At 35.9% G+C, this 25562-nt stretch overlaps 1 protein-coding gene across 1 annotated transcript in view; it reads left to right on the forward strand.

Moving 5' to 3' along the window:
* Nucleotides 1-25562, forward strand: part of LOC149529370 (heat shock protein 70 (Hsp 70) family protein) — a 44485-nt gene that overhangs the window by 13692 nt on the left and 5231 nt on the right. Inside the window, exons 3-12 of the mRNA XM_089810513.1 lie at nucleotides 3266-3425; nucleotides 3867-4103; nucleotides 4245-4381; nucleotides 4557-4905; nucleotides 5056-5217; nucleotides 5861-5935; nucleotides 6049-6149; nucleotides 6272-6341; nucleotides 8259-8315; nucleotides 8459-8520. Of these exons, the coding sequence (XP_089666639.1) occupies nucleotides 3266-3425; nucleotides 3867-4103; nucleotides 4245-4381; nucleotides 4557-4905; nucleotides 5056-5217; nucleotides 5861-5935; nucleotides 6049-6149; nucleotides 6272-6341; nucleotides 8259-8315; nucleotides 8459-8520 (1410 nt within the window). The remainder of the gene's footprint in view (nucleotides 1-3265; nucleotides 3426-3866; nucleotides 4104-4244; nucleotides 4382-4556; nucleotides 4906-5055; nucleotides 5218-5860; nucleotides 5936-6048; nucleotides 6150-6271; nucleotides 6342-8258; nucleotides 8316-8458; nucleotides 8521-25562) is intronic.

The following is a 25562-nucleotide window of genomic DNA, read 5'->3' on the forward strand; positions in this document are numbered from 1 at the left end:
GGAGGATCAAGAACCATGACATGCATGTCACTATCCATGCTGTGGCTAAAAAAAAAGTGTTTGCCGTCTTTTCTTTTTCATATGTTTTCTGTTTTGCCCTAAAAGGGTGATCTATTTGCCCCTAAAAGGTGATCTATTTTCTTGTTATGAGAAGAAGAGAGCAAAAGTAAGAGAGAAGAACAAGAGGCTCTAGGTGTGCAACTAGCAGGGAAGAAATGTATCAAGTAGTCCAAAAATTTGATGGATTTCATGGATTTTGTATACATTTGTTTATATATAGAATTAATATCTATGTTTTGTATTATCTTTAGCTACAATTTACATTTGTACATATGTGATGGATGTATGTTTATTTATGCGATCAAATTAGCTTCTATTTGATGACGATATAGTGTCTTTAAGCTTTATTCACTAATGGGTGCATGAAACGAGTTTTAAATCTCTAAATATTAAAGGTTTTTTCATTTTGCCTGGTCGTAGCTGATTAACAAGTTGAGTTACCCATATCGAGTCTGAGCTGAGTCCAAAAGTCATGGAACTCTGATTCAATTTGATCTTCACACTTCCCTATAACACATGTTCAAACAACTCATTCCACATCCTACACACTTGACCCTCACAACAGCATGCTGAAATGATCTTCAATATATGTCAAGTTCCTCTTTAAACCTTGAATTAGGTTGTTCAAAACAAAAACATAATTTTTATCAAAATCGACCACCAAATACAATTGTTGCTTGCAGTCCGCTACAAGAGATAAAGTGGACCTAAAAACATCATAACACATCTTTTTAAGTGGCCCCAAATGGTTTGCACACAACACATCCTCCAAAATTGACATCAAACATAAAATGTAGATAATTAATGTAGCACATAACCATTCAGCCCAAAAACATAATCCCATGAACATATTCATGCGGATCTTCGCACACCGCAGTAAGACCCAAAGCATCATCATACCTTCCAACACAAGTTTGATCGAAATGGGAAATCCAAGTCAACTAGAGACAGACACAAACCACATTGTTGAGAAACAGAGCATCATAACTCTTCTTGTAGAAAAAACCAACAACTGAAAACTGAATTGAGAAATTGCACAAGCAATAAAAATCTGTCCTCCAAACCACAAAACCAGAAACATCATTGTGAAGCAATATGGAGCATTCTTGAAACCATCCTGAGAAACAACCAGAGTGTTAGCAACTGGCAACTACTAACCGCATCAACTGCAATGCCGAGGAGGTAGTGGCTATCCAGCCACGAATTTGATTTTTGTCATACAAGTTTTTATAATTTTCGGGAAAAAAGCTAAGTGTTTCTCCTTCTTATGCCTGACTGTTTTTGTGGCTGCATAGCCATTGCCTGCCAAGGACATGAAAACTTAAGACCGCAAAATCCTCAAGGCATAAACATTATATTTTATTATTTAAAACCACAAGATTTTATCAACAAATGTGGAAGAATGCAGAGTACTCTTGTACAAACTTCAAATGCTCTTCCCTGTGTATAATCCATCTTCTAATACTGCAGCATTTGGAAAACAACACTCACTCAAGAGCAACACCAAAGAACATAGGAACACCTGAACACATATTTTCAATACTTTTTTCACATTTGGTTAACATCAATGACAACACAACCCATATTCCCAATGATCTGTGAGAGATAGTGCAAAGCCACACATTATGTGCATTATAGAAGGCAGGATTATATCTTATGCAAGAAGTTCACAATAAATATTAAATACAAACCATGAAATATGAATCTAAATTTAAAAGCTAAAACTAACACAAAGATAATAACCAACTTTATAGTAATAAGATCCTTGCAAGGAGTCTCTCTTAATACTTACTCCCTTGTTCCATTTCTGTGTTCCACAGTCATAGAGGATGAAACTCCAATTTCTAGCATTGACCATATTACATCACTTATTTGCTTTCTTGCACAGTAGCACTTTTCTAATCTCCTATTGATTCAAAAGAAGAAATATGTATAGCTAATAGCCTAATACTTATTACTTAGGATTATAGATTAAGTACCTAAGTAAATAACAGTGTTTTGTACATGACTGCATCAGTAAGCTGTAGGGTATAATAACTGCATACATTTCATTTGAGAACATGGTAAATGTTTTCTTGGACGTCTTTTTCAATTCGCATATCTTATTATTATTTTACATTTAAAGATATCCATCTGGCAATAATTAGCCTATTAAAAAGCATTGATCTACTTGTTCCATTCATGGTGTGGTTTGCTTCTTGGTTTATGTTTATTCTGTGCAGATGCTATATTTGTTGGGCTTGTGTCTTCTTGTTGAAGGCAAGCTCTGATGGAACGGTCCATAGTAAATATGCAACAGATTCAGAAATGACGGTGAATTTTATGGGTTTCCTTCATAGCTTGCTATTTATATAAAGGATTTGACTTTCGTTCTGTATTTTTTTTCTTGAGAATCTAACTTCTCTGTTAGAAAAAATATATTCTATATGTATAGTCAGACACTGTTTATTGACATTATTTTTCTAGTGTTGAGTCTTCCTGATAATTATTTTCTTGCCAATCATGGATAAACACTAGAGCTGCTTACACCTGGTCCCTAATGCATGCTGTTGTGCCTGCATTTGGACACTCTTTTCAAGGCGAACCACAATGTAACTATAAGAGAGACATGATAGCTATTTGGGTGCCAAGTGTAGGTAGTATCCTGTAACTTACCTCAATTACTGTTACGAAGAACACCAGTATGCTTGGATTCAAATAAAAGTGGCAGATTCTATAAAGCTCCTGGATTGGATTAACTAACTAATGATCAAGTTTACATCTGCTTCAGAAAAATAAACTCTAACCATTGTTCAATAGGTCACTTAGAGCAAGGTGGCATCTGCTTTCTTTACTATATCATCTGAAATTGTTCTAAATTTCTAATGTTGTGCTTGTTGGTTACACTTAGCTTCGTACTTTCATCTGTTAGCAACTTAGCCAATTCCTTTATTTTATTTTTCACTTCCCAAAGTAGTGCTCTTCTGGTTTATGTTACCATTTGTGATCAAAAGTGTTGCCTTCAAAATTTCTGAAATGCCTTAACTATTAAATTATAGTTGCTGCAATGAAACATGGTGGTAACGTATTTTTCTTTTTTTGCTTTAATATTTTAATTCGAAGGAGAGTGTATGAAGAAACTAAATGAAGTGCATACAATTTCGTGTTTATTGTTATTCATGAAAAATCTTAAAACATTTTGTATACACTTGCAAATGTTTCTCAGGAGCACCATAAGCCGACAGAAATTTGAAGAGCTCTGTGGAGATCTTTGGGAGGAAGCACTTGTTCCTCTCAAAGAAGTTATTAAGAACAGTGGCTTGAAGGTGGAGGATATTTATGCTGTGGAGCTGATAGGTGGAGCAACTCGCACACCAAAGCTTCAGGTGTAATGCTATATCCTATGAACATTCAAAATGTAGAGAAAAAATATCAGTATTTCATCCTTTGTATCCAGTAAGAAGACAAAAAATAAATGTGCTGGTTCATAGATAAAAAGCCTTATTTTAATAAGCCTTGAAATTGCTGATGCTGTCTTATGATTAAATTATGGGTCTTGAAATTACCACTGTTGCTCTTATGGGTCTTTGAAACTGTCTGATATCTTGCTTGCCAGAGATCACTATGTGATACCTTATACCTTATAGACAGACTACTTTTCAAAGTCTGAATGTATACAGTACCACACATTTTTAGTGTAGTTCAGGCTTTGATGAAGTAAATAAACAACGGGACTTATTTCTTTACAAGAAGTTTTATAAATCACTCTTAAAGTTTAAGACTGTTAATTCTGCAAAATTGTTAAATCCATTTTGCTTCTTTTACAGGTCATGTTACAAGATTTTCTTGGGAGAAAAAATTTAGATAAGCATCTTGATGCTGATGAAGCTGTAGTACTTGGAGCAGCACTTCATGCTGCAAATGTGAGCGATGGAATCAAACTGATGCGCAAGCTTGGGATGGTTGATGGTGCAATGTATGGCATTGTACTGGAATTGAACATTGATAATGACGAGAATAATCAACAAGTGCTTATCCCACGGTTAAAGAAAACTCCTAGTAAGGTAAGTGTGCCAGCTATAGTGTGTGTTAATTTTTTGTTTTTTGTTTTGTTTTTGTTTTTCTGACTTCAACTGCAGCTGCTGAATCTTCTGTTACTCGGCTTCTAATTGCCCTCATGTGTGTTGAAAACATACTATGTTCAGGTATACAAGTCTGTGACTTATAACAAGGACTTTGAAGTTTCACTTCTTTATGATACATCTGATGCACTACCTCCAGGTGTTTCTGATGAAAAAATAGCAACATACCAAGTTTCAGGCTTAACCGACACCTGTGCAAAGTAAGAAGGAAGTTCTTGATATGAAGTCTTCATTTCATAGACTGTTTTGAATTCTTTTCTATTTATTTCCTACATGAATGTTTCTTAATCCATACATCTCAGGCCTCTTAAACTACATATGCTTTGGGATGATTAAAGATTTTTATAGTACTAATTGATGGGAAATTCTTATCAGATATTCATCTCGTAACCTCTCTTCCCCCATTAAGACAAACTTACACTTCTCCTTGAGTAGAAGTGGTGTGGTGACATTTGATCGTGCTGAGGTTGTCATTGAAGTCTCAGAATGGGTTGAAGTCCCTGTGAAGAATCTAACAATAGAAAATGTGACCTCAACATTGTCAAATGCATCAACTGAATCAAGTCCAAGTCCAGATAGGTCTACTGGAAATGTAGAAGCCAACTTGAGTGGCGAGGGAATTGAGAATAGTACTGTAAATACAATTCCAGAAAAAGTAACCGAAGATACAAAGCCTACCACTGAAAAGAAATTGAAGAAAAAAACCTTCAGGGTTCCTCTGAAGGTCGGTGGTCCGGAGATCCATTTTTGTTTTTAAGCTCTATTAGCTTTAAATAATAACTAGCAGTTGTTGCACATTTTGGTGTATATTTGCTTGAATCAATTATTGGTTTTTGAAAAGTTTTTTTTTACTAGATTAAGTTTGCAAATGCAGATAATGGATGTTACAGACAGGCCTGGAAGGCCCCTTTCTAAAGATTCATTTACAGAAGCTGGTATTAGACTTGCTGATCTGAATCGCAAAGATGCAGAACGTAGAAGAGCAGCTGAGCTTAAAAATACCCTGGAGGAATATGTATATTCAACAAAAGAAAAGGTCTGTTTTGGGGGATGTGGAATATAGCCTGTGACAAGGAATATTGAGTTTAGTTGGAAATTCTCTTTCTAAATGATCAATTTAGTGAATTATTTAGGAAAAGTATGTTTTGAACTTTTTTGGAAACATGCTTTTGTTGGCAAGAAGACAAGCCTTGTAGCTGTGATTGGATACCAGTTTGATTGCTTTCATAGTTAATAGTCTAAAGTTTTTAATGCAAATTAGCACTTTTCTTGCATCTCAATTCTTTTCTAATTTTTCTCATGTTTGAGCTTATTATCCAATTTATCTCTCTGTCCTTGGCAAATTTGTGCATTTTATCATGCATATGTGTTGTGTTCATGGATCAGTCGGGACAGTTAATATCCACGACAATCATGTTATTTCTCATTTGACATTTTTTTATAGTTCAATTGGCTAGTTTTTTTAATCATTATATCATACTTCTGTTGGTGCAAGATATTTAGACCTTCATAGTTCATAACTTCATACTATCTCCACGCAGATCTAAAATAAAATAATCCTGGTAAGATCGTTGATGGGATGTATGAGGTTTTTATCTGCTTGTCTGAATACTCTTTAGGGCAAGCCTTAATTGTTTATTCAGCATCGAAATTAATATCATGAAATATTCATGCGACAGTTGGATCTATCTGAGAATATTGAGAAAGTTTCAACGGAAGAGCAACGTGAATCTTTCAAGGGAAAACTTGATGAGGCAAGTTGCCTTACCGGGATTCTTTATGGAGGAGCTCAATTTTGGATAGGTCTCATCTTTCTTTTTTAATTCTTTCAATATAACAACACTTACAAGCCTATTTCCTTTTACAGGCTCAAGATTGGTTGTACACTGATGGTGAAGACGCTTCGACAATTGAATTTCAAGAACACCTTGACTCACTCAAATTAATTGGAGACCCTATATTCTTCAGGTTTAGTTGTATTCATTAGAAATATAAAACTGGCAATTGAATAGATTGAGAAATATCTTTATTGGAATTCAAATTTTCCAAGACGAGTGGCTGAATCTGGCTGACAAGGCAGTTTGTTACAGGTTGATTGAACAGAATGCCCGACCTAAAGCCAGTGATTATTTTCAGCAATATCTGAAAGGATTGTATAAGGTAAGAGTATGCATCATATTTCTGAATAGCTACAAGTATAAGATCTCCACTACCATTATGTCTTGCTCTGATTTCTTTAATGTATAGTCAGATGCATCAAAACTTATTTTACAACAATGTCACTCCATTTATGCGCTGTTTTTTATTCTTGGATGATTGTTTTTCTTTGATTGTATATCTTTGGTGGTCATTTTTCATTGATAGTATTTTTTTTGGATGGTTTACAAACAAACAAGTTTGCATAGACTATTTGTGATCAAATATATCACATTATACAGTTCAGGCAAAACAGTTATTAAATCCGGATTCCCACAATCCAGACTTTATAAGGATTCAGTAACCTTCCCTTTTGGATCTTCACATAATGGTGCTACGAAAACAATATAAAATTGACATATTACTCATCAGTAAGTGCTAGGTTATTGAATATTAAGTACCAGCTCAAAAGCCCTTGTACCTTTACCAGTGTGATTCTTATATGACAACTAGTCTTGGCACCTCTTGGGTGCACACCATTGTAACACAGGAACAACACACCGCCCTTCCCCACCCCTCAACCCCCACACAGCTGGGTCAGGGAAGTGGCATTCCCAAGTCCTCTCACCACTGCCTTCACACCACCATCTTACTGCTGGGGATCTATTGGCTACCGTAGAGGTCACTATTACACACATAAAAATGCACACTACATATGATTCTTATGTATGATTTTGTACTTGTCTTGATATCATGCTTCTCATTGTAATCATCTTTATGGCATTTTTGATATTCATGTTGCAATTTTGCTTTGCTATGTTTTAAGTATTTGGTATTGTAATTTATTAGTTCTTATACTATTATACATCATCTCATAACTAGCATTTCAAGTACTGTATGTATGGTATATTACAGCACCCCCACCCCCACCCCCACCATTCTCAAATTGAAGCCCTTCTTTCCCTGTCCTGACGTCCCCCAGTGCCCGTGTTACACTGGCGCTTACTGCAGTATCATGGGTGACTAATTCTTTTTTCCAGGTGAAGCTGGAAACAAAGTGCATGCTTTGGAAACCACCTTGTTATTCCTAATATATTTATCAACTGTCATTTAGTATTTACTGGTCATCACAGTTGGCTGCTGCATTTTACAGTAAAGTGTATATATTATGCGAGAACAATTCATATGGGGATCTTTCTTCTGTATTAGCTTTGATTGTTTTTAAATAACGACAAATGTCGTGTATACATCATTACTGTTCGATGTTACTAGAACAAGCCATGGGATTTGACCGTATGCTGTGATAACAGCTCAACAACTTGTCACTGGCCAAAAGAACAATAGGAGGGTATATGGGGATCTTTCTTCTGTATTAGCTTTGATTGTTTTTAAATAATGACAGATGTTGTGTATAGATCATTACAGTTTGATGTTACTAGAACAAGCCATGGGATTTGATCATATGCTGTGATAACAGCTCAACAGCTTGTCACTGGCCAAAAGAACAATGGGAGTGTATGCCATTGTATTGAAAATTTTGAATCATATATTTTCTACATACATCTGAAGTGAAATGCATAAAGGCAAATAAATACATGGAAATGACATTAATCCGGCAAAAAGTAACTGTAAAGAAGTTCCTTTAATGTGCAAATACTTTTGCATCCATAATAACCAACCACAAATAGGAGGAAAGGAAATACAGTTTGTTATTGTTTCTTTTTCTAGTCTAGCATGTGAACTTGCTGCTCATATTGATACTTAGTAAATGACATATCCATTTTATATGCAAATTCAACACCTTTTGTTCTACACCAAAAATTAGAAGTTGACAGAGTTGCAGATTTGTATTGTTGTAAAACATTGATATGTATGCTATAGCCTATATATGATCACACTGTTATGTTTGCTGACATATTTATTGTTTTACAAAATTTGTAGACAGTGGATGACTGGGAGAAAAAGAAACCTTGGATTGATCAATCTTTGAGGGATGAGGTATACTGTATACTTAATAGGCTATGTAATATTGGTTTATAAAAAAATTAAAAAATGTCTACTTTTTCTACATGATACAAGATGAATTTTACTTGTATTGTATTGTAATTGTGCAATTCTCATCAATTGAGGTCTTCCATCAGGTTTTGGATGAAGCTGACAAAATAAAGAAATGGCTGGAAGAAAGTGAAGCTAAACAGGCCAAGTAAGAAATCTGTCTGTTATTGTTATAGGGTTCACTTGATTTTTCAACTCTTGGTTTAATTGTTTTATCTTATTTTGTCCACTTGACAAAGGTCAAATCCATCTTCTTCGCATATTGTTATGGACATACCTTGATATAATCATTCTGTTGAATAACATAATATTAGGAGCAAAGCATACTTCTGTTGCAATTCAAGCAAGAATTCTTAGGATGAAACTTTTGGCCCAAGGATGCAATGTTGCTAATCTTACAGGGTACCGTATATCAGTGCACAGGCATGGCGCTTCAGTTGCAAAAGCTGTGTGTCCAATCTGATAGGCCACTAAATACAAGGAAGATTATTTTTGTGCCATTTTTAATCGGTCCCTTGACATGTGTTATTGTTGTTGGCCCAACTGTTGCATTTATATAAATTACCTCAATGTGGCTTTCTTGTGCAGTCATTAGTGCATTCATCTCTTCCATTGTAGCCTTTTGTAGTTACTACTATATACAAACATTTAAAAGACCACAAAGATCAAACTGATCTAATACCATTGATCTATGAGCTCCTAAACTTAAAGAAATTTAGAATCACAAAAAACATTTCTGCTTACTACATGATTGAAACTATAGTGCTTGAAACAAATAATATTGCTTAGAGGTATGAATATTGTGAGCATGAACATAAATAAAAATTTCATGCCATGATGAAAACATACACAAGTCAACAATTATCTATTCTTGAAACCCGTGAGTGGGACATAGTTTTTGTGCTAGTGGTGATTTTGTTTCTTTTATTTCGTAATATTTCTTTGGAAAGATTAGTAAAACTAGTGGGTTAATCAATTGATGCCGTCTACTTTCTGCCTATCACATTAGAGCCAACTAAATCCTTTTATTGCTTGTTTAGTGTAACAACCAGTTTTACCAGGTCTTAAATTAACAACTAACATACTTAAAGGAATACAGTTATTACTTCAATATCATAGGAAGACAATTAAATCAGTTTTGTTCATATGAAAGAGATTGATAGTTAAAATCAATTAAACAAAATCTCTTAACTAAGAACTTAAACACTATCAATGAATTTACTATAGAAAATTAAAAACCACATACCAAGGAATTTGAACCGATAAATCATTGTAAAAATGCTTTTGCAATCACCTAGATTAGTCCATAAATACCACTATAACAAAATCATATAATGACTATCATTCGATGCTGCTATATCAAAATCAAATGATGATTACTATTAAATACCACTACATAAAATTAGGGCATCACAAACCACTGTATCAATTAGGGCATCGATTGCCATTGGATCATGTAGGGCTTCAGATCCCACTGTATCACTTACCGCTATATGAAAATCAAATGACAATTACTATTAAATACCACTACATAAAATTAGGGCATCACAAACCACTGTATCAATTAGGGCATCGATTACCATTGTATCATATAGGGCTTCAGATCCTACTATATCACTTAGGGCTTCAATTACCACTGGATCATTCAGGGCATCAGATACCACTGTATCAATTAGGGCTTCAGATACCATTGTATCATTTCTTTGCTTCCGATTGCTTAACTGTGGCAATAACTCAAGATTAGAAGATATGCTTATATTTATTATTCATATAAATGAAAGATTGATATAACATTCCATCAGATAAATCTTTCTCTTGCAACTAAATGTAAAAATAACTGTAATGATGAGAAAACTCAATTAATCTTACCTTAGTCTTGCATATATATCATAAAAGTAAAATACCCATTTTTGGTAACCAATTGAATGTATAACTTATCTTTGTCTGTTGTACGTCAGACAACTTGGGGAGAGGTGAAACATTGTCAGAAGCTTAACCACCCAACCTCGGACCTTAACTTATTCCCCACACAATCTCTAACGAGAAAAGCCCTCCCTACCCAGAATAGACAAGGGACACCTTGTCATCCACTGAGCATCATGGTATCTAAACTCACCATTCGACTTGACAATAGGATTATACATGAGCTATTAAATAATTCTTAAAAATGATATTAAACATTGTTATGTTATATCTGATTCTGTTTCATATTATTGTAGATTCTTTTTTCTCACCTCTTCACCCTTTTCCTTGGCTACACAGCCAGTTGAATCCCAGGTGTTCGGAATTCTCAGTACAACTGGTTTTGTCAATTATACAAGAAGATTACATGCATCCAACATTTCACAATCTGTGATTACATAATTATGTTCTTTAAGGATTCCAGAATTTGATTCTAATATCCAGTGGCATAATAATTTATAGATCCATACTATGGTTACTTGGCTTTCACTTGCCATGAACAAGTTTAAATTTAAAGAAGGCCAATTTTCAAATTTCAAACTAGATATCATCATGATAAATGTTGAGAATTGCTGCTATGAAATTTGATGTTGTTATTCCTTTTTATTTTTAGGTTCTATTGCATTTGGAAAAACTCTCTCATAAGAGATACTATTCAACTGGATACAATGAAAGTAAGAAGAAAGTTCATTATAAATCACAGGGATTATATAGTAAGATTAAAAATGTGATCTTAAACAAAAGATAAGAGATTCCTGTGCTTAGCCGGTTGCTTTAGAAAATAAACATATTGGAATGATAACTTAGGACTTGTTAAGAATTTGGTAATGCTTTGAAGATCTTGAAAACTAATCGGTTTCCTCCAGTTACTTGAGACGTCACCTTCAGAGCATACAATCTCTAATTCTTAGCCGGATTACTTGCACGGCAAAGGGAAGACAACGCTCTGATTGATCAAAGTTACTCATTGATAAATGCAGGGTATCGGTAGGAGTAAATTACTGAAAATTGAGATGAAGTTGGGTGTTAAAGAAATTGGAAATAAAACAGCGGAAGGAATTCGGAAATGTGTAAAACGTATGGAATTAATAATAAGTTCGACTCCTCTTACGACTTCCTTAAATGGAGAGAAAACATGACTCCTTGGCTCCCACTGATTACAAAAATATTATTTGCCCATTCAAATTTCCAAGTATTAAATCGAATGGGAAAAGAGAGGAAAAAGAAAATAAAAAGGTTGGAAGAGAAGTTGGAAAAATTATGGTTTGATTATTGTTATAATTTATATTTACATATGTATATGTAAATATATTAATGTGGTGACATCATTTTATTATATTATTATAATATAATGGTGTCATTTCATTTTTATATCTATATGTACGTATATACATATATATTATAATAATATGGTGAAAAATCATTCAAAATCTTTTGATGTACGTTTTATATTTCAACTACATTATTTTAATTAAATTATTTTATATTTTAAATTATTTATTTAATAGCTCATGCGGGTCCCACAGATGTATCTTGTTTCAAGTCACTAGGTCCTCAATCCATCTGCCCAGTGATGGTGATGCTCCTAAGCCTAATTCTTTTTTGACAATGCTTTCACCTCTTTGACGTGTTTCCTGCAAGGAAATTCTCCGCAGTTAAATTATATTATCATAATAAATTAATTTAATCATAAATAATCATAATGGTTAACCATCTTCTCAATTCCATGAATTCATGATAAATGATCAACTAGCTTGTTATCTTTATTTGAAATTATAATGACTACCATTTTACCATTTCACAGGATTATAATCAAATTAACTGTCAACTGACTTTATGTGAACCTCAATGGCTATATTTTAAATTAGGTCAAAAATTGGGATGTAACATTTAGGATACTCTTTTAATTCTGCAATGCCAAAACTCCTCCAAACATCTCAATTTACAGACATTTGTTCCACTTGTCACTAACAAACATTTGCTTCAAAGAAGTGAGGCTGCAAATTGTGTGACACCAGATCTGACCAACAACTTGTTTTTTTAAACACTCTCATTAAAGAAAGTACCTGTGATGTGAGTTTCATTGTACTACTACGTGCAAAACTGAAGACTTGACATCTCAAGATGAAATACCAAATTTGAATAAGTCTGGAATTATACCACCATAGTGTCTCCATAATGACAACAACTTCAATTGTGTTCAGCTTGTCTCCAAGAAAGTATGTCATAGATGGGAGCCACTTTACATTACTACCTCTGCATAATTTCCTCTGATTTAGTACTTCCAGCTGCAACTGGTTGCTGGATCATAATGATAAAATGCACTGGTCTGCAAGTAGTCCCAGAAATCACAAGACTTCCAGCTATGCATCAAAATGAAGGGCCATTTCAGGAAATAGACAAAGTTCTGTCTATCTTCCATGCAGCATTCATTCCCACGTACTATGTTAATCACCACTCCTTAGGAAGTGTGCCTTATATGATTTAAGTGCCTCTGGAAAAATGAAGACCTGCACCCAGCCTAAAGTCATTAGAAGATATTCACTTTCATCACCTCCTGGTGTTTGTCTTGCTGCATGCTTCTGGATAATACAATCTTGCCAAACCTTGGGAAATATTTAATCCTTGTTCACAATATTTAATCTTGAGTCCAAATATTATATGCAGGACAAGAGCTTTGGAAAACTAAGTTAGTAGTGGGCCATGATCAATCATTTACACAAAACCATAGGCTTCAATGTTGAGTATAAAATTTATTTCGGTTTTCCATTATGGTCGGGAACTTTAAAGCCACCAATATATTTCAAATTGCACAATACAAGCTTGAATAGGTGATGTATATAATTTGAAGAAGTTAATTTAAAAGATCTGGGCCCACAAGGATTAGTTGTGTGATAATTTATTGTTCCCATTCTATGAAGTCGCTACGGCTCATTATGTAGACCCTGCAAGAAATAATTAAAGTTTCTACTTACAGTAATATTTGTGTTTATGGCAAATAACTTTCCAGAAAAATAGCCCACAACAACATCTCAAAATTTTAAGATCATTTGTAAAAGACTTTTGAATGAATGATAAAAGTGTGCCTTTATTATCAACCAAATAGTTATACAGCTACACATTTAGGAAGAATCGGGCCTTGTCAATATTATATGTCCCTGACCATAAATTGGTGGAAATACATTGAAGCTTGTGGCATTAAAACATTGAATTTTATTATGCTGATAATACTCGGAAATGAAATATTCCGAATGTTAATCATATTCAGATTTTAATTTCCAAAATAGCTCACACTAGGATATAATATTTCAATTTCACAAATAAATTATAACCAACAATTATCTCATCCCTGCAAATACTTCGGTACTGCAATTGCGTCTTTGAAGGAAGGCTTCTCAAATTTGGTGCAAGTGTGGACTTCATTGCAAATCTACCTTTATGAAGAACCAGGTTCCAGCTACTAAATTCTTGAATATGCTTTCACTTGACTATAAGAGCTACTAAATTTTTCTTTGCAATGGCTGCAAATCCACAAAAAACCTCCTCGACCTGGCATTGTTTGAATCATTTCCACAAATTTTTATTGTGGCGTGGTTTGGTCTGTTTTGAAGCAAGAATTTCAGGTGCTGGAAACACTTGTCATTCTATGAATCTACAAGCAACACATAAAGCCCCAAACCAAAATGAAAAAAAGAAGTCGTCAAACTAGAGAGCTCATTTCATTTTGTGAAAAAACGAAAAAAACAAACAAAAGACCTATAAAAAACATACAAAATAAACGAAAATCTACCTCTTTTGTTGAAATCTTCCTCTTTAATGTCTATGAAATGTTGTACACACTTGCAACCTTCTCCACATATCCATAATGGAGAGGTCTGTTCTATTTTGAAGTGGGAGTTTCCAGTGCTAAAAACATTCCCATTCTATGAATCTACAAACAAAACACAAAGCTACAAACCAAAATGGTAAAAACAAACTAGAGAGCTCATTTCATTTTGTAAAAACAAAATACTACTTTTCTTTTGAAATCTTCCTCTTCAATGTCTTTGAAATGTTGTCCACTCTTGCTACTGTGTAGGAATTATTACAATAATAGATAAGACGTCTATTATTAGTTAATGTAAATATCTTTAGCTTTAGTTTGCTTTCGTTTTTTGCTTTCTCTGGAATAGAATGTTTCTATTCTTTACGATCGTTTCCTAAGGAAACATCGTCTCTTCCTTTTGTATAAATTGACCTTTCGGTCTCTGTTATTAATAAGCAAGTATTTACCAATTACCTCGTAATATGGTATCAGAGCTAAATACTCAAATTTTTTCGAAAAAATTTATAATTTCTTCTTGAAATTATTTGTTTAAATTTTTCCAAAATTATTTCAGCTAATTTCTCCAAAACCCACCGAGGGTTTTTCTGCTTGGAGAAATTCCCGAATTACGGGTCTGCAAATCGCATGGAAATCGTGGCCATTTTTTTGGAGACTCGCGTTTTTGGGGTGAAAATCTGCATGTTTCTGTATCAAATCTTCATGCTCTTAGCCGTCTCAGTCTGTCATCGTGCTCTGGGAAGCAGATTCGACCATTTTTCATCAAGAAATCTGAAGTTTTTTCAAGCTTTTTTCAGCTAGGGCCTTTTTTTTCGAAACCCTAATTTTTAGGGTCGAAATTTTTTTTTGTTTGTATATTCTTGGTGGGTTTTTCGAGAGCTCAACTGGGTTGTCTTCCGTTTTTTCTGGGTGCCTCGATTTTTGTGCCTCAATTTTCGAGCCAGCGGATTCAAAAAACGACAGTAGATTCCTTCTGGGTTTTTCGAGCTCTCTTTTGGGTCATTCTCTGATTCTTCTGGGTCTTCCGTTTTTTGCCTCGAAGAACGTGCCTTCATAGATTTTCACAGTTTTTCATTGAAAAACGTGCCATGGCATCTCTGACAAATATTTTGCTCGAGCATAATTCCAAATTCAATGGTCGCAATTATGGAACCTGGAAGCAGCGCATCATCGCAATCTTCAAATATCGAAACACCGATCAACTTGTTCTGGGTGTTAAGCAGCGTCCGACTTCTCCGGGTCCTGATCAAGATACATGGGATCTGAACAATCGAGAGGCAGTAATGCTTCTCAAACTCTCCGTAGCTGATGACCAACTTTCTCAGATTCCATCCGGCAAGACAGCGGCCGAAATCTGGACACATCTAAAAGGTCTTCATGAGACTTCCGACAAGAGCAGAGCCTTCTTTCTGAAAAACACTCTGTTTTCTATTGTCATGGATGAACGCACCTCGCTCCAAGCACACCTGAATCGGATTCAGGAAATCCGTGATCAGTTACTTGCCATCGGTCGCAAGATGGAGGAAGAGGGTATTGTGGTAATCACTCTTCGGAGTTTACCAAATTCCTATGAGCATTTTATCGAGACTCTCAACATCACATCTACTGGTGTTGATCTAAAGTTCACTGATCTCTGCACCCTGCTACTTCAGCAAGATCGGTGGAAACAACAGTTCGGTAGCAGCTCCAGTTCCACCTCCACTGAGCAAGCCTTTGTTGCGAAATCCTTTCAAAAGGATAAGGGCAAGTTTCAGCAACCATCTCAGCAGAAGTCTTCTGCTCCAGCATCCGATGGTACCAAAAAGAAGAACATTCAATGCAACTATTGCCACAAGTATGGTCACATGAAGGTTGCATGTCGGAAACGCTTAGCTGCCCAGTCTAAGCAATCAGGTTCGCAACCCAAAGCGAACAGTGCAGAGCACATTGAGCAGGTGGAATCTGCCTTTTATGCCTTCATGGCTAAAAGACCCGCAGATCATGTACAGTCATCTGCCTGGTACATTGATTCAGGTGCCTCTCGACATTTCACTCACCGCAGAGACTGGTTTACTGACTACCAGCCTTATTCAGATTCTGTTATCTTTGGTGGTGGAGAAGAGTACACGGTTGTTGGTAAAGGCAACATTCAAATTCAGTCTGTTGGGAGGAAGCTCATATTCCTTGATGTGTACTACGTTCCAGGGATGGAACTAAATCTACTCTCGGTCAGTCAGTTGCTGCGACATTCTCCACACTTGGCAGTCACCTTCAGTTCACATCAGTGCACCATCACTGATTGGGCGACTAAGTCTACTATTGCAGTTGGTCTTGAGGATCATGGTCTTTTCAGACTTACTGATTCTAGTGATTCTCAGGACTTAGCTATGGCTGCTCGGCGATCTTCCATCAGCACACTTTGGCATTAGCGATATGGGCACTTAAATGTGCATTATCTCTCACAACTTGCTCGGGATGAGCTTGTTCTTGGTTTGCTAGAGATTCAAACCCAACACTTTGGAGTTTGTGACGCATGTCAGGCTGGGAAGCAACATCGCACACCTTTCCCCAGTGGCGATTCTTGGTGAGCTTCTCAAGTACTTCAGCTTGTTCATGCTGATATCTGCGGCCCTATGGCCACTCCTTCTGTTTTTGGGTACAAGTATTTTTTGTTGTTTGTAGATGATTTCAGTAGAAAAATGTGGGTGTATTTCCTTAAAAAGAAATCCGATGCATTTATTGTATTTCAGAAGTTTAAACCCTTAGTTGAAAAAGAGTCTGGGAAATCTATTATTACTCTTAGATCAGACAATGGGGGGGAATTTTGTTCTAATGTTTTCTCCAACTTTTTGGATACACATGGCATCCAACGCCAGTTCACCACACCCCACACGCCACAACAGAACAGTGTAGTTGAACGTCGGAACAGGACAATCACCGAGATGGCTCGTTCCATGCTCGAACACAGACATGTTCCGAAGCGTTTTTGGGTAGAAGCAGTTAACACTGCAGTTTATCTGTTGAACCGGTCACCCACAGTGGCGGTCAAAGGTAAAACTCCGGAAGAGGCCTGGTCAGGTCGCAAGCCCAGAATCAGTCACCTGAAGGTTTTTGGCTCTCTTGCTTTTGTTTGGATCCTTGATGCTTCACGCACCAAGTTGGATGCCAAGAGTCAGAAACTGATGCTTGCTGGATATAGCAGTCTTCACAAAGCCTACCGCCTTATTGATGTTGAGACATCTCGTCTCATATACAGCCGCGATGTAGTCTTTGAGGAGCAGCGAGGACCATTCATGCCTGTTTCTCCTGTTCCTGATCCAGCAGACCAGCCTATGCAGGTTCATGATTTGGGAGTTTGGCTTCCATTAGGTCCACCTGATGGGAGGGCTCCAGTAGCTCCTACAGCTCCAGTCTTGCCAGTGATACCTGTACAGCCACCTCCGGCTTCTCCTGCAGGATCACCTCGTTTTGAAGATGCTTCACTTGAGTTTGATCCAGATTCTTTTGATCAGGATCTTGCTGATCAAGCATCTCCTAGTACTACTGTTGGTCATTCTCCTCTCCGGCCTAAGTGGTGGGCTAAGACACTTGCTGATCTTCATGATGATGAGCTCATTGATGGGAGAACTACTCGGAAAAAGAGCAAAACTATAGATTCTGTTAACTTTGCTCTTATGGCCAACATTCACAGTGTGTTTGAACCTCAAACATATTCCGAGGCTAAAGGAATTCCAGAGTGGGAACAGGCCATGCAATCTGAACACCAGAGCCTGCTGAAGAACAACACTTGGGTCCTTTTTGATCTTCCCCCAGGGAAGAAACCCATTAGCTGCAAATGGGTCTACAAAATCAAATACAAATCAGATGGTACTTTGGATAAGTACAAAGCTCGTTTATTGGCAAAGGGCTTTTCTCAGCGTCAGGGCATTGATTATGAGGAGACCTTTGCTCCTACTGCAAAGATGAGCACCATCAGATTAGTCTTAGCCATGGCAGCACAGTTTGGTTGGAAGGTCCATCAGATGGACGTAAAGAGTGCTTTCCTGAATGGTGATCTCCATGAAGAGGTCTACATGACGCAGCCTCCTGGTTTCAAGGTTGCTGGTAAAGACCATCAGGTTCTCAGATTGGTAAAAGCTCTCTATGGTTTGAAGCAGGCCCTTCGGGCATGGTACATCAAGATTGATACGTACCTCAGTGATCAAGGCTTCAAGAGGAGTTCTTCAGACTCAAATCTGTACATCAAGACTACTGACAGTGACATCATCCTTTTGGTTATCTATGTGGATGATCTGATCATCACTGACAGTTCGGCATCTTTGATTCAGGGAATCAAACAACACTTATGCCAGTCTTTTGATATGACTGACCTTGGGCTCATGCATTATTGCTTAGGTGTTGAAGTTTGGCAACAGTCTTCTGGTATATTCATCTCTCAGTCCAAATATGCCAGAGCCTTGTTAGACAAATTCCGAATGCAGGATTGCAAACCTGCATCTACACCTATGGAGAAAGGTCTCAAGTTATGAGCCAAGTCTGATTCTCCTTCCGTTGATGATACTACGTATAGGCAACTAGTAGGCAGCCTCATCTACCTATCTGCTACTAGGCCTGATATCAGCTTCGCAGTCAGCTATATTTCACGCTTTATGACAGCTCCTAAGGCTGATCATTGGATGGCAGCAAAGCGTGTGCTTCGTTATGTGAAGGGCACTTCTGATTATGGACTTCTGTATTCTCGGAGTTCTAATCCTAAACTCAGTGGGTTCACAGATTCAGATTGGGTAGGCTCTGTTGATGATAAAAAGTCAACATCTGGATATGTGTTCAGTTTGGGATCCGGTGCAGTCACATGGACCAGCAAGAAGCTGCAGGCAGTTTCTCTCTCTTCTACAGAGGCTGAATATAGAGGGACTGTTAAGGCAGGATGTGAAGTTGTCTGGCTTCGTCGGATGCTTGGGGATATGCAGATGTCACCAGCAGGACCGATTACTCTGTTTGTTGATAACGAAGGCGTTATCAAGTTAGCACGGAATCCAGTCTTCTATGAACGAACCAAGCATGTGGATGTTCATTGTCATTACATACGACAGCTGGTTGAAGACGGGACTATAGATCTGCAGTATGTTCTTACCTCAGATCAGACTGCAGACATTCTCACCAAGCCTCTTGGTCCTGATAAGTTTGTCAAATTCAGAGGACAGCTTGGTGTGTTAGATAGATTAACCATTAAAGGAGGGTATTACAATAATAGATAAGACGTCTATTATTAGTTAATGGTTATCTTGTAAATATCTTTAGCTTTAGTTTGCTTTCGTTTTTTGCTTTCTTTGGAATAGAATGTTTCTATTCTTTACGATCGTTTCCTAAGGAAACATCGTCTCTTCCTTTTGTATAAATTGACCTTTCGGTCTCTGTTATTAATAAGCAAGTATTTACCAATTACCTCGTAATAGGAATAACTCATAAACAAGCCTTAAGCATGCAACAATCTCTTGTCAACATTGCTTTTGCAATGACAACGAAACAAGAAAGCTTAGCAATGGAGGCAAGAAATTTTCTTTTTCATTGGCAAATGTTTGAGCAATGAACAACCAAACAAGAAAGTTAAGCAATGGAGGCAAGAAGTTTTCTTTTTCATTCACACTTTTAGGTTTAGAGGATCAAATAGACCTAATTTGCCAAATTTCTTCTTTGAAAAGGTCAATGAAAATCTTTTTGTCGGTCAAATTTGCCTAAGATTCCTTAAAATTTGTACCGGGTCCTTGCATTGGAATCAAAAGTCTGCAAAAGGTGGCCAAGAGTCCACACAGGTCTGTCTGCATAACTTATGGGCAAATTTACCCGTTTGTGTCAGACTTTAGGATGAACTTGAATTCTGACTTGGTACTGAACTGACTCCTGAAATCGATATTCCAGGAGCATATATGGTAACTTGGATAAATACTCATGTTTGACATTTAATGATTTTCATAATAGTGGCCTTTTGAAATTTCATGGAAAATTTTAATCAAAATCAAACCTCATTTAGTGACAATATTTGATTTCATCCATGTTTGATTTCCCAAATAAAAGTTTTGCCTTCAAAATTTCAATGTTTTCAATACCAACTCCAGCAATTTTCATTTCAAATTGCTTCCTCATTTTGTTAAATTAAAGCCTCCATGCTGAAATTGATCCTTTTGGTCTCATTGTCCAGTAAATTGTGTTTTATTTCATTTTCCACTTGAGCGAGTGGATTTCGTCTTTTTATCTGGTAAGCTGCCACTTGAGGAAGTGGGTTCGAGCCTTTCATCTCATGTGTTCCTACTTGAGGGAGTGGATTCCGCCCTTTCATCTGGCAAGCTGCCACTTGAGGGAGTGGATCCTACCTTCTCATTTGGCAAGGTCGAACAGCCTTTTTGTCTAGCAAAGTGATTTTTAAACACAACCTTCCTCCCCTTTTTCAATCCCAGTGACTAGCTCTATTCAATATTTGACTGCTACCTTCTTGTTCTCATACTTTGCCAACTTTCTTGCCATTTTTCAAATTTTGCACTCCTTGATTTTACGAGGCTCCTAATTGTTGCCAACCTATTCTACTACCTACAAAAGAGGGCGTCCTTATTTGCAATGGGGTGATGGTGTGGAAACCTCACAACAGTTCCCAATTATGGTTATAAAACAAAGTTACCATATTCGGTGGTCTAGCATTGAATTCGAGAGTTGATTCGGTGCTCATTCGAATTTGGTTCGAATTCAAAGCTAAATCATTTTTTTCCGATGTATTCGCTGGAAAAGCGTCGAGCGGGACCCAGGTCGAATGACCAACGAATTTGATCAAAATTTAAATTTTTCGGGCGAGATGGAGACGATTTTGTCTGCGTTTGGGCGAATTTCATTATTTGATTGATTTTTGGTTACATGGATTTCGTTTTAAATACCCGAAACTGACTGTTTGACTTGAATTTGAGGTGACGTGGATTGCCCCTTGCCTTTAGTTTGCTAAACAGTAAACCTAAAGATTAAATCACCCCCGCATTACCTATTGTCTTTGATTATTTTGTTTTTAATACCCGACATTAAAACCACGGGCTTAGCAGGGAAAATGGCATCTGTATTTACTATTGTTGTGATTGTTGATGATCTGTATATCCAAAATTTCTGATTTCTAATTCTGAATGATTTAAACCCCACATGGCAAAGATCTGTCAATATTTTTGTGGGCAAACAACAAAAATATTGTTAAGCACACACGATAAGTTTAAAACCCGCTATTTAATATAAAACTCTGTTCTTACTAACTAGTTGTAATGCCCCGCCAAGGGATCCAAAGAATTAACCTAGAATTTCACTAAGTTTGGTAGCATTTTTTATTTTATTTTATTATTTAAAACATGAAAGTAAAAATCATTTATAACTTATCCATAGCAATGGAAACAATAGCAACAATCTAAATGAAAGTAAACATACTTACGTAACAAGTTACATTCTTCATGGATCTCTTAATGTTGAATCACATCTAATTTATCTATTCATCTAACATCACATCCTCATGAAATAATAATGATACATCCAACGTACTTATGTAATATACAAGTGTCCTTTTTAGAATTACATTTTAGATTGCTCAATCATCCACTGTACATGTCACAGGTATGAAAGGCTTAAAAGAATATACAAATGGGAAATAAAGTACATCATCATACTAACTCTAATCCATGATGCAACAAAGTAAATGTACTCATATGTCATACATAATACATCATCATAGAAGATATAAACATCCATCATAAAAAATAACCATTTATCACAAACATAACTAAGTGCACGGTTCCTCTCAACCATTAATAGCATCATTAGACCATCGTGGGTCCTAGCCATCCCTCCGTGCGTAACATCCCAAATCACCAAAGAGATCATCGGTATTAACATAGTAGGAATGTCACTCCTAATCATACTACATCATATGCAGAAAAGAAATCTAACATGCAATGTAAAACACAAGATAACATTGTCTAACATATGCAAATCATCAAAGTAAGGATACATGTCCACCATCATAATCCACGATCAGAATGAAGATAGATGCCACAAAGAATACATCAGCCATAGTGTCTCAGATGAATCTCAAATGATAAGAGTGATAAGCACTACCACCCGACCGCGTGGAACCTAAGTGGTACACTCCCACCATGCTGAGGAGATAATCTCAAGTTCCAAACAAGTTATCAATTCACAAAGCACAAATACTCTCTAAGTCCAGGAATCCTAAAAGTATACTAACTCAAGGGTTCCAAGCACAAAACGACATCTAATTCCCGGAGGCACACAAAGACGTGTAGGAAACCTACTATGCAAGCAGGGAAAGTGTCATCGCACGGATCACGCTAGAGTTACCCTGGTAGTCTCCCAATAGACTCCAGCCCCCTAGTGATCCCTGTGCGGCCATTAGTATCCTTTCATACAGACGAGGCATACTATGGAATGCAAGGTCGCAACCAAGCGTTCTCTCTACTCCCATCCTAGTCTCTACAAACACTCGAGGCATGGGTGAGAACAAAACAATTATCTTATTAGGTTCATTAAGTCAGTATTAGGTGTGAATGTTTTCACTTATTAAGACAACTTACAATGAGTTACCCTGACAGCTTCTTAGGGCCCGACCCACATTGCAAGCCACTTCCCGTCACTACAAGTAGATAACCTACCCTAAACCCATGGAATCATAAATCTCAAAATCACAAAAGATAATCCACAATATAAACATCAAAACTCCATGAGCAACTGAAAAGCATCCATAGATAATCATGACCACAACAGTTCTCTATTGGCAACTGAAGCTATCCTTGATAATCACAATAATCATTGGTTCTTAATGAGCAACCAAAAAGCATTTCAAATAATACTGATCGAAGACTCCAAAATGGTTGAGTCAAAACATGTCACAACATGACATCATCAAGATCAGATAACAATTCAATTCCATCAAATGGCTGGAAAGTAAACCCAAGTATAATTGATCGATGACTCAAAATGGTTAAGTCATATGTCTCATACATATGAATCTCAGCTTCACACAAGACGACTGGAAAGCAATAACAATCAATAAATACAACATCTCATAGAGCATACCATCACATAACCATGGTTGGGTTTATAAAGATCGGAATCAAAAGACATCATCATAATATCACAATCATAACCCCCGAGCTTCTGGTAGACGTCCTATAACTGGTCAACACTAGTCAACCCAAAAACCCAAAACAGAAGCATAGAGAAAACACAATGCAAGCACATGTTTTGGTTTGCTAGAATCTTATAATTGAATTAAGTGTGGAGGTCTTAGTTTTCGTTTTCAAGTTTAGATATTAAATGGAGAAACACTTTGTTCGTATTCCTAACCCATGTATTGTTTTGATGGTTTAAAACTTTTCCCTCTAACTCTTAAAATTCAATTTCCTAAATGTTCTAGGAATTATACGTTATTCTTATTTTGATAATGAATTATCGTTTTTCAAAAAAACTCAATTTACAATTTTGAGAAGGACTAAAATATTAGATAACTTTAATATCATAACTTTTAATTAACCTTAATTAGATCAAATTCTAATTAAATAAATTGATTAATTTCAAAACTATATTATTTATTTAAAATCTTAAATATTTAAAATTTTATTAACAATTTATATATATATATATATATATATATATACATACTAATAATTTATATATAATAACTATATTTATATATATATACATACATATATATACATATACATATATTAAAACTTACAACATTTAACAATATTAATAATGTTTTAAAACATCATAAAAATCGAATGTAAAACTTTTGATTCAAAACACCTTTTTAAAGAAATGTTGCAACACACATATATATATAATCCATGGCACGCAAGTACCCTGTTGTCACAGGGCCTGCGACGGCAGTGGGTACATGGTACCTGCTGACGTCGCCGTACTTGCGACTGCAAGTACTTTGCATAATACAAAGCGCGTGGGCACGGGAATTCCGTCCCTCCACTACGCACTAAAATATATTTATAAAAAAAAAAAAAGCGTTTCAATTAATGTTTTTTCAAAACATTTTTTTTAAAAATCGCGTTTTCTAAAATGATTTCATTTAAGCGCATTTTTCAACTGCGATTCCATATTCGATTTTTCAATATATATATATATATATATATAAATGTGTATATATATATATGTATGCAGATTTGAAAATATAAACATGTATATTTCTACAGAACATACACACAATTTTTAAAGGCTTCCAATTTTAAGAATTTTCCCTATAACACATTTGTTCTCTAAATTTACCCATTAATTCTTCAAATAGGTTTGACTATAAATTTTAACCCTAACCCCATAATTTCATTGGATCTACGCATATGGAAGTTTCATGCAACCAAGATATAAAAATCTTCAGAAAGCATTCAGAAGACACGAAGAAGACAGGAAGTGCAAGAAACGGAAATAACATAAGCAAAATCACAAGTGTCTACCTGGACATTGATGCTAAATCTCTTCTCCTCAGAATCTGCAGAGCAAGCTCCTTACTTCTCCAACGTTCCCGAGTCCTCCAAACACGCTTCGAACACTCTCCCTAAGCTTTTAGGAGTGCTTGAATATAAAGAATTCTTAGGAAGCACCTAGAATGTATCTAGAAACAACCAGAAGGTGTTGACAACTAAGCATGAGTCTATTCCAACCTTCTAGATGAGTCATAAGGTTGTAGACACCATGTGCTTAATTTGTGCACTAACTCCTGTGTTGTTGACATATGTGCAATCAAAAGGTGTGTTTACTCTTAGGCAAGCTTATAACTTTTATTTTAATTCTTTTATTACTTTTATTATTATTATTTATTTATTAATTTATTATTATTTTTATTATTATTATTAATTTTAATTTCTAATTTCTTTTATTTAATCCTTTTTCTCAATTAATTCTCATTTAATTAATTATAATCAAAATATCAAAAGATCATGATATTATCTTTATTTTTTTCGAATAATTAAATTATTAATTAAATCTATTTATTTAAGACTTAATTAATAGAAAATTCACCATAGACCTCCAAGATAAAATATGAAAACCCATCATAGAACAATCCATACAAAATTAGTCAAAAGGGTTAAAAATCACGAATTATGTCATCCGACACATTCGGAAGGTAAAATATCCAGATACTTGTCCTACCTCACTAGGACAAATGGTTTAGGAGTTTAGGATTGGACTTGAGAATTTATCTCCCCTCTCTCACCATTGAGATAGTGCGATAGGGTACGCTCATCTTGGCAATTCAGGGAAGTCGATACCCGGTACCTGCAACCTGCACAAAAACCATGCATGTACATACAATATATATAATGCTAAGCTAAACAGGCAATGGCAGGAAGTGGTGCATCGTGTAGATCCCGACT

This window comes from Cupressus sempervirens, chromosome 11, assembly GCF_028749045.1.
Source record: "Cupressus sempervirens isolate cs-2001-9-10 chromosome 11, ASM2874904v1, whole genome shotgun sequence".
In the NCBI taxonomy this organism is placed as follows: Eukaryota; Viridiplantae; Streptophyta; class Pinopsida; order Cupressales; family Cupressaceae; genus Cupressus; species Cupressus sempervirens.